Here is a 10,286-nt window from a genome sequence, read left to right as displayed (position 1 = left end):
TCGAATAGAATTATAAGCTATATCCGATCCGATTAGATCCATGTGCAACCCTAAGATTACCATAATTTGTTCTACTTTACTATCAAACAAAATATAAGAACACTAAATTTTGTGTCTTTATCCTTTATATCTTGTTTTTAATGTCTTATCTTATCCTATTCTCAAAAATAAACGCATCCTTAAAGCTGTTGTAATTAGATGTTGGTAGCTTCCATGCATTCTGTCTCCAAATTGTTGCTGAGTGAAGGTGAAATGGACTTTGGTGACTGCTAGTAAAGTGTTTCCTATTAATGAGAGCATAAGAGGCAAATTAATGGTCCTATTTTACTTGTTCAAGGACCAGCAATTTTATTTTTTGTTTTAATTTGTTACTTATATTTTGTATTTATCTCTAGTTTTCTATGTTCGCTGAGAATTTCCAAGAGTCAGACATCACTCAATCAATGAGAATTTCATTTGGAATTAGAATCATAGAATAGTAAGCAAGAGTACCAGCAAAAGAAGAATAAATAATTTACAGATTTTATGTCAACTTTACATATAAGACAAGTAGTTTAATTTTAACGAGGGTTAACAATATTATTCTGGATAACCTTTTTCGTGTATTAAAGTAGCCTTTGAATATAGACAAACCGTAATATTTTTTTTCTCTCTTTAAGTGGTGCAATCCTTTTTCTAAATTTGTTATGCTTTCATCAATATCTCTTCAAAAATAACATAAAAATAACTATTACCCATTTTTTAAAAAAATAAAATAAAATTGATTATATTATATAATAAGATAAATATAGTTTTTTCTAAATAATTAAATAAAATTTTAGTTGACCTAATAATAGCAATAAAATAACATAAAAATATCAACAATATTTAATGTGTGTGTGAGAGTGATCAAACAGTGTAAATTTTATCTTGTAATTTATTATTTGTACATTTAAATTTGAGGATACAAAATGAAATAGATAAAATTAAATGAGAATTATAATTTAATTAATAATGGTAAATAAAAATAAATAAATAAAAATACCAACTCTTGAATTCCAGGACATCATTTATGAATTGTAAAAGGCACGGAACTCCTTTTGTGATCGGCCAATTTTATGGTACTTTTTGTTTGGTGTCTAATTTTTGTCTAAATTATTTTTTATAGTAATTTTAAAATATTTAAATTTTTTAATTTTTACACTTTTAAATTTAGAATTAATTATTTTACCTATTTTAATAATTAGGCAATACTTTTTAGGCACTATAGCAAACACCTTTATAATAAGTAAATAGTAGTAACATTAAATAGTACATAGGTTAATTACGATTTTAGTCTCTAAAGTATAGGTCGAAAATATTTTTCGTTTCTAACTTTTTTTTGCATTTAAAATCGTTCTTTTTACTTAAATATTACAATTTTGGACTAAATTACCCATAGCAAAAAATTATAAAATAAAAAAAGAAAAAATAAGAGAAACTGCGAAGGGAGTAGGGAAGAAAAAGAAGCGGTCTACAATTCACCTCTGTCTTCGCTCCTGACACCACTTCTATACGATTTTGGTCCCTAAGATAAGGAAGATTTTAAAATTAAGTTAAACCTTAAAGACGATTTTGTATAAAAAAAAGTTCATAACAAAAAAATTTTTCAACTTATACCTTAAGAACCAAAATCGTAATTAACCCATTTTACATCGACCAAGCTGAAATTCTCGGAAGTAGTAGACACTAACAAAATAATTTAGTATTCAAAAGTAAAATCAAAGCCCAATGTTTCCTATGATCAAATAGAGAGAAAATGGACAAAATCTATCTCCAAGTAAAATTGGAAAATTCCATATTCCTTACCACCTTAGCAAGAGCCATACACATGAATTGTCTAAGAAGCATTATTATGCAATGAATGAATGCATGTTCATCAGTAACAATGTTAATGGTGACCCACCATGCTTCTACTTCCCAAATCAATCAACCTCTGATGCAATTGTTTGTTGGGGAAACCTATGCGACACTTCTTGTGATCAGGAGTTAGGAACCGACCTTTTCAACATCATAAGGAACTAGGATATTTTCTATATTCAATTTGCTTCATTTCATATATAATTTTTCATTTTCCATCATATATTCATATGCAGGGCATGTGAATTATTATTTCTTCATTTATTTATTCATATTTGAACACTTTATTATACATACTGAGTTTAGTAGCCAGGGAAAAACAAAACTCAATACGTTCACAAATTAAAGGAGTAAATAATTAACTTGATTTCTCAAATTTTATGTGCAAGTCAAATTGATCTTTCAATTTAACTAAAATTCATTGTATTAGGTAACGTTTGTTTTGAGGTATTGAGATAGAGATTTGGAGACTAATATTCAGTATCATATTTGTTGATTTAGAGACTGGTACTAAAATTTTTATCTCTATTTCTAAAATTTCAGTATTTCAGTACCTCTAAAAAAATAGAAATACAGGGGACTAAAATTTTTAGAAATGGAGATTTAAACTTTAATAACATTTTATACCTAAAATATCCTCATTTTAATTATTTAATTCCAATTTTACCCTTTGTACAAATTAAATTAGAATTTCATTCCTGTTTCAATTTTTGTCTTTTACTTTGTACCAAACAGAATACTGAAATTTATTTCAATCTCTATCTCTTAGTATCTGTCTTTTAGTCTAAGTCTTTCCGTCTCTGTCTCTTCACCGTCTAACTTATTTTTCATTGTTTTTTAACGTCGATTTTTCATCATTCACCATCAACATCGTAAACAACATCTTTTTATAGAAAGGAGAACAAATGACAATATAACATCAATGTTTATGCATAAACGATAATGTTCGAAAGATTAAAAAAAACTGACAGAACTTATTTTGTTTAATATTTATTAATTATTGTAATAATTAATAAATATTAAATAACATAAATTTTAGCTGTTTTTGACTTTTTTTTTTTTGTTAACAAATATTTTTGATATACAAAATGGACCCTTTTTTTTTGCACTTTCATACATTGGATGATTGTAATGTTTGTGTATCAAATGGGACTTCCCCCCCTTCCTGATTTCTTGAATAAAAAACAAGACAATGCAAGAATTATAAGGCAGCCACGTGAATAGAAAACTCAGTTAGAAAGGATAAAGGGTGAGGAATGGTCAATTCTAGAGTTTGGAAGCCACCCCTTTAAGGGGGGAAATTAAAGTAGTCTACTACTATTTCACACAGTTATCTTATTTGGATACAAGTCTAGAAGATGCCAAACCAGCTTTCGGTTTTCTTTTCTTTACATCAAAAAACTGTTTTGGGTTTTGGCATAATCAAATAATGTTAGAACAATAAGGCTTTGAGCACAGTGATATAGACATATTTCCATCTCATGAGGAATTTCGGTTTTACTTAGAGAAGGGAATTAGTTAATTAAACCTAAAATAGTAGTTAGTCCAAAAGCGTCTCTCTCTTAGAAATATGTCTGATCCATAAAGAATATAATCCTGATCATATCATAGAGATTATTTGTGCTCTTAATTTTTTGAGAAAATGGTTTTATATTCAGAGAATTTTTTTATAGTCCAATTTTTAGATTGGGCTTAATACAATAGCTGAATAAAAAAATAGTTAAATTATACGATTAGTCCCTACACTTTTAGTGAAATTACAAATTGGTTCCTACATTTTAAAAGTTTGTAATTGGGTCCCTAAAGAGAATTAAAATTACAATTTAGTCCCTGTCAGTCAAAAAGTGTTGATTTAACCGAATATTTTTAAAATATGCTAAGAATATTCTATTAAATCCAACTCTTTTTGAACAACAGGGATTAAATTGTAAATTTTAATTATCTTTAAAAATATAATTACAAATTTTTAAAATATAAGGACTAATTTATAATTTTATTAAAAATGTAGAGACCAACTATGTAATTATGATCATATTCACGCAGAATCTTGCGTATATCCAATATGAACTTATCTATATATATTTTGCAAATATTCCACTTCAAATACTATAAATAAAAATTTAACACACATTCAAAATATGTTACTTACTCTTAATCTTTATATATCTTAGATTAAAACAGACTTACGTCAAAATTTGTTACAAAGTAGATAAAAATTTAACAAATAATAAAAGATATTTTTTTTACCACCTTTTTAGGCTCTCTATTTGGCTTGGCGTTATTCTGCTCCCTCAACCTACTGCTTTGCTTTGAGCTGAAAATTAAAGGCATATTCAAGTTTGTTTCAATAATTGATGAGACAGCTGCCAACAACATGTATATGGCAAAGCTGCAACCAAAAACTATGAAATACAAGATAAGTAAATAAAAAATCCCCACCATCATTATACTTGCATTGATATCGTAAGGTAGATAGGAGAAAATGCTGAGAGGTATGTTCATAGGTTTGGCAAATGTTTCAATAAAGATGAAAATTATTAGTTCAGGAGTGGAAAGTGGCATGATTAGTATTTAGCTTTTAGAGGTACTATTTGAACATTCATTTTGAAGACAAGCCATGAGGCACTTTCTTTCTTTCTTTCTTTTCTATATCTATGGTCTTTTAGGAATAATATTGGGACAAGTATAAGGAAGTAATAATACTAAACTAATATGAATTTTAGATATGTAGTTTTTAAATTTTGGAAATATAATTTTTTTTAACTTTTGAATAAACAAATTTTTTTTTTAGCTAACTTTTATTGTTTTTTTCTGAACTCTTTTTTTTAGTTGTATTTTCCTTCGTAAGATTTTTTATTTTCAAAGTAAATTTTTCTTAGAAATGATATTTAAATCTATTTGTGGTAAACCAAATTATGAATAGAAAAGAAATACAAGCTTAGTTTTGATGAGAAAAACAAATTTCTTCCTTCTAAAATGCCTAAATGATATTTTTATTTTTTTCTTCTATTTATAAAATATATTCTCTTATTTATGAGATTAAAATAAAATAGACTAAAATATATGTTACTTTAACAGCAGAAAGATGTAAAATTAAAGATATGGTAGAAATTCACGTACATCTTCATGTGAAGTTACTAATTAAGAATTGTTAGATAATGAAAATTCAATGCAGTCGACTTTACGTGAAGTTGATAGTTGAAGTTGATAGTTGAGAGCTATTAGATAAAAAATTAGTCAAATCAGTCAAATTATCTAACGATTCTCAGTTATCAACTTCATGTGAAGTTGACTATATGAATGATATTTTTGTTTTGGGTTTGATTGGTTTGTGATTGACGAGAAGACAAATTAGCAAACAGTGGCAGTGGCACATACAAGCATCTACAAATATGAATCACAAGTTCAGAACAGCTCCAATCCGATCCTGAGTCTTAATTTGTCAGTTACACTTTCAACATCCCTGAGAAAAGAAAAACAGTGTCTGCAAAATGGAAAGAGGAAAAGTGACCAACACCTCTCATCATCATAACCCAAAGTCACCACCCACCACTACCTTGCCACATAATAACAACAATAATAATTCACCTCATCACCTTAACAAATGCCAACACCACCAAACTATTACACCTCATAATCTTCATTCAAACTCTGCACTCACCATTTTTAATTCTCAAACCTACTTCAAAGAAGTCACCACCACCACCACCACCAGTAGCAATAACAATACAAGAGTTTCTCCTGTTGTTGCTACCATGAATTCCCAACACAAGAATAATAATAATGCAGAGCTCTCAAAGACAACCATGAAGACGACGAAGACGACGACGGAGCTTGATAATCGTCCACCGAGAACCGCGGTTTCTGTCTCCGCCTTGAGCAATAACCGTTTTAACAAACCGAAGGCGGCGAAAAACAGAGCTTCGTATTGTCCAAATTCAAAACCCGCATGGCTTTTACGAAAATGCCCCTGCTTCTGTAAAACGTCTGTGCAAGTTAAACAACCCACGCCAAATCCCAAATCCAAGACTCCATTTACCAAAATACCCCCAACATCTCAATCTCAACCGCAACCGCAACAGCAGCAACAGAAATCAGTTACGATTTCCGTAACAGAAAATTCCGAAGAATTGCAACCCGATATGGACACGGTTCTTGGAAAACCAACCACCGAAGGCTTCACTTTTCCTTCACTGGCAGCAGCAACACCAACCGCCACTTCCTGCCATGGCAAAAAGCAGGTTCTAAACGTAGTTCACGAGGAATATCCAATTCCGCCACGTCACTCGATGGAAGTTTTCCAACCAATAATAACCGTCGATAGAGAAAGAGAAAGAGAAAACAATAATAATAATCGTCGTCGGAACTTGGCGTCGCCGCCGAGTCCATTGTCACGTGACGCCGACGACGCGAGCGATGCGAGTTCTGATCTTTTCGAGATCGAGAGCTTCTCCCTTCAAGCAGTAGCAGCACTCCTCACGTGTCCACAGCCGGTTGTCACCATGGCACCCACAGGTTCAGAGGTCAACAACGACGATAATAATAAAACTTCGGCCTTTGACTTGAGCTTGGTCTCCGGCGCCGGAAAGAGCAGCGGCTCTGAGTTTTTGGCCGCGGCTGCAGAGCAACAGCGACAAGGGGCCGCAAATAATAACAGTACAAAGAATGCTGAGGATACTGCAAAATGAAGGCTATAAAGTTACAGATTCCTTATTTGTACATAAGAGTTTTTATTGCTGTATTTTTTAATAATTTTTGTATGAAATATTAATGAGTTTAATTTTGAAGAAGTTTAATTTTGATGCATTTTAAAATGCTCTACGCAGACAGTGATACAATCACAATTATTTTTTTATAGGAATTTATACAGTTAATAAAAAAATAATTATTTTTATTAATATGACGTTATATAATTAGATCTACGTATAAAATAACAATGTATTAAAATTAATTTTTTTATTTTGATGTACCCATAAATAAAATGATGGTGAAGACTCAATTATTACATAAATTTAAAATCGTTAGATAATTATTTAGTCAAACTTATTAAATTATTTAATAATTTTTAAATATTAATTTCATATAAAGACAATTACATGTAAATTTCTACTTAAAATGATTTCCATTATTACATTGTTAGATTTATGGGTTTAGACTTTAGATAACACATTTTAATAGGAAATGTTAAAACTAGTTTATAAAATATGAATTAAAAATGCAGTAGTAGCATGAAAATTTTAATTTTTTGATGCAACAAAGAATAATTTTCCATGTGTATTTAATTAATTATATGCAATATGTTTGTAAAGATAATTACTTTTTATATTAATTATAAAATAATTATCTAAAAAAATAAATATAATTTAGTGACTGTATAAAATAATTTTATTATTAGTGTATTAAAATTAAATTCATGAATTAGATTAATGAACTCTTATATCTTTTTATTAAACCAGTGCACAAATATTTGAATTTCATTGTAAGAGATTTAACAAATTACTGTTCTAAAAAATTTTAAAAAAAAATTTAGTGTGTGTTTTTAAGTTTAACTTTGATGCATTATGATAAAAAAATGAATTTAATTTTAATTTTAAAATCACTTTTGTTATAAAACTAATTTCTTTTAATTAACAATAAGCTAATAAAATAGTGCACTCGTAAATATTAAGAGTTTAAATTGTTATTGTAGGGAGACGAAGAGAAAAGTTAAAGAAAAAAATGTTTAATAATCTTTGGTCCAAAATAAATTGGCTTTTTGCTCATGTAGATGCTATATATATATTAAAAAAATAGATGCACATAAAAAATAGTTATTAAATTAGTTATTTTTATAAAATATATTAAAATATAAAGTGCATATTATAAAGGAGTTAACCAACATATACATATATACACAAAATCATAATATATATTAAAATTATTTTTTTATTTTATTTCCAAAATTTAAATTCAATATCATATATAAATTAGACATTCATTTGATGCTATATGAATTTGTTTCTTAAAATATTTACTTAAAAATTATTTATTCGCATTTTTATTAATGATGAAGTTATAAAAATATTATCGGGTATCAACTAATATTTTTAAAAATACCATATCCTATATTCTGACTTTACTCATGGAATGGGTAGAGAAAATAAATATTTTTCTCATATTATATACATTTTTTTTTGAGAATCTAAAAAGTAGTTTGTGTGTGCATATGTCTGAATAATTTAATCATTTCCCCTATTCATATATGAGTCTATGTAATAATTAATACTAGACACTACTCTTTTAGTAAATATATGTAGGCTACTTTTTGTCTTAATAATCTTTGTCACTTATTATTTGTAGATAAAAATTTATATACAGTTGTATTTATGTGAAATTAATAGTTAAAATTTATTAAATGATAATTTAATAATTAATAATTTTTAATTATTAACTCCATATAAATATAATTACATATAAGTTTTTACATTATTTTCAACAAATATGTAAATATCAACTACATATGTTACTTAAGAAAACTAAGGATCATTTATAGTGGAGTCAAATTCTTTCTTTCTTTTTTTTTTTTTTTTCACAATAGGGAGTTAGAGTAGACCCTACTTGCTTCTTGGAAGGGTGTCTCAGTAGCTTGGCTTGCGTGTCTCTTTTTATTGCAACATAGGGGATAGATTGGTTACTTTATGTTAATTCCAGCTATGCTTAGATTGGATTCATGCATGTCTTCATGTATGGTCTTGCTCGTTGCTAACACGTTTAGTCACTTTAAATTAAATTATAAGGCACCAAAAATCAACGTCAATACAATCCTCATCATGCCTCATCCATTATTGTTCTTTCTTTCTTCAGTTTCTGACGATTTAATTTTTTTTACAAAAATAATTTTTTTTTCCTTGTTCGTATCTTTGCCAAGATTACAAGTTTATGGAATTTTGAGTCCCTAACTTAGATTATGTTGACACTGGAAGAATAATCTATCAAGACATTCTAATGTTAAAATTAGTAGCTTTTTTTAGTAGTTGTAGTGAATTATATCTTACTTCATGAGTTTTTTTTTTATTATTATTACACATCTCTGATATAACTGTTAGGTATTTATTGTCTTTAAAATACGTTTTAATGTCATAAGATAATAGTTTTGCGAGATAATAATTTTATGAAAAAATATTGGTAAATAACTCTTAACCAACCTATTTTAAACAATTACAATTAATAATCATTAATTTTATATTTTTTAAAAAAATTTAAATAATTACTAATTAATGACAATTAATTCATTAATTAGTATGGAGTACAATAAAAAAATATTTATTAATTTATTATTGATTAGATTTTTGTTAGTTACCTAACAGGATTGTAATTTTGTTCATTTTAATGATTTATCAGTTGACTAACGAGCCAATAACATGATATTCTCACTTAATCGAATTCTCAAAATGTTATTCTTGTCCAGAGCATTACTAATAATCAGTTAATAAAAATAATAATTTCTATAACCAGCAACATTGAAAAGTGATTAAAAATCACAAATTATATTTAAAAATGGTCGAATAATAACTAAATTTACTCATCTCGCCTTGACATAAAATTGTTTCTCACTTTTTCTAGGATATATTTCACATAATTTTTGGGGGCCAAATTAGGAGATTTGGAAGATAATCTCAATTTGGAAGTGGATCAACTTTCATGAAAATCAAAGCCTTTCTTCATTATATAATAACTTTCAGTCATTTTAGCATATTCATGGGATAATACTTTAGAATTACCCCATGCATGCATGGACCATAATATATTCTATTGAGTTGAACTGGGATATAATAATATTCTTTCAACAAAGATAATTTATTTTTCTATATAGAAATTCAAATTAAACCCAAAATATTGATCACTTTTAACCCACCCAAAATATCATACTACTTTATCATATCCTTTTTGAGATGAATATATGGGAACCTCGACCTGGTTGTTAATTATCCATATTTATTTGACATGATGTGGACATGCATGAGCATAATAAACAAGTCTATGTATTATAGATTTATAGGCATAGCTCAACAAAGTGTGAATTGGGGTGTGGAAATGGTGAAATTCTAAATCAAGTACCTATTAATTAAAAGGTGATTGACCTATATGGAACACAATCATGCATCTCAACTATTTCGAAGTACGATACAAAACCATAAAAGCAGACAAAGACTTTGGGTTTAAAGTGAAAAGGACATAATGAGTGACCTCAATCAGGTTTGGCTAGAAAAAAAAAATTTAACCAACAATTAAATAATAAATAATAAAATTAGATAAAGTATAGGGAGTTAATAGAATGTTTGTACAATGTGTACAGTGGAGGTTTAGAGAGTTTTAGAGATATAACCATTAGTTGAAGCTTTTGGGATGAGTGGTATCATGACATGGTA

At 27.9% G+C, this 10,286-nt stretch overlaps 1 protein-coding gene across 1 annotated transcript; it reads left to right on the top strand.

Annotated features, from left to right (window-relative positions):
* The first annotated feature begins 5,298 nt into the window (after positions 1-5,298).
* LOC107471611 (uncharacterized) lies at positions 5,299-6,602 on the top strand. The gene has a single exon (XM_016091105.3). It carries the CDS (start codon positions 5,370-5,372, stop codon positions 6,564-6,566), a length of 1,197 nt encoding a protein of 398 aa, XP_015946591.1. The 5' UTR covers positions 5,299-5,369; the 3' UTR covers positions 6,567-6,602.
* Positions 6,603-10,286: the final 3,684 nt, after the last annotated feature.

The sequence above is a fragment of the Arachis duranensis genome, chromosome 10 (genome assembly GCF_000817695.3).
Source record: "Arachis duranensis cultivar V14167 chromosome 10, aradu.V14167.gnm2.J7QH, whole genome shotgun sequence".
NCBI lineage: Eukaryota > Viridiplantae > Streptophyta > Magnoliopsida > Fabales > Fabaceae > Arachis > Arachis duranensis.
Note: the sequence above shows the minus strand (reverse complement) of the source record. Positions and strands in the feature narration are given on the sequence as shown.

What these genes read in the sequence shown, in the direction of transcription:
- LOC107471611 (XM_016091105.3), top strand. Translation starts at nt 5,370, where the DNA reads ATGGAAAGAGGAAAAGTGACCAACACCTCTCATCATCATAACCCAAAG.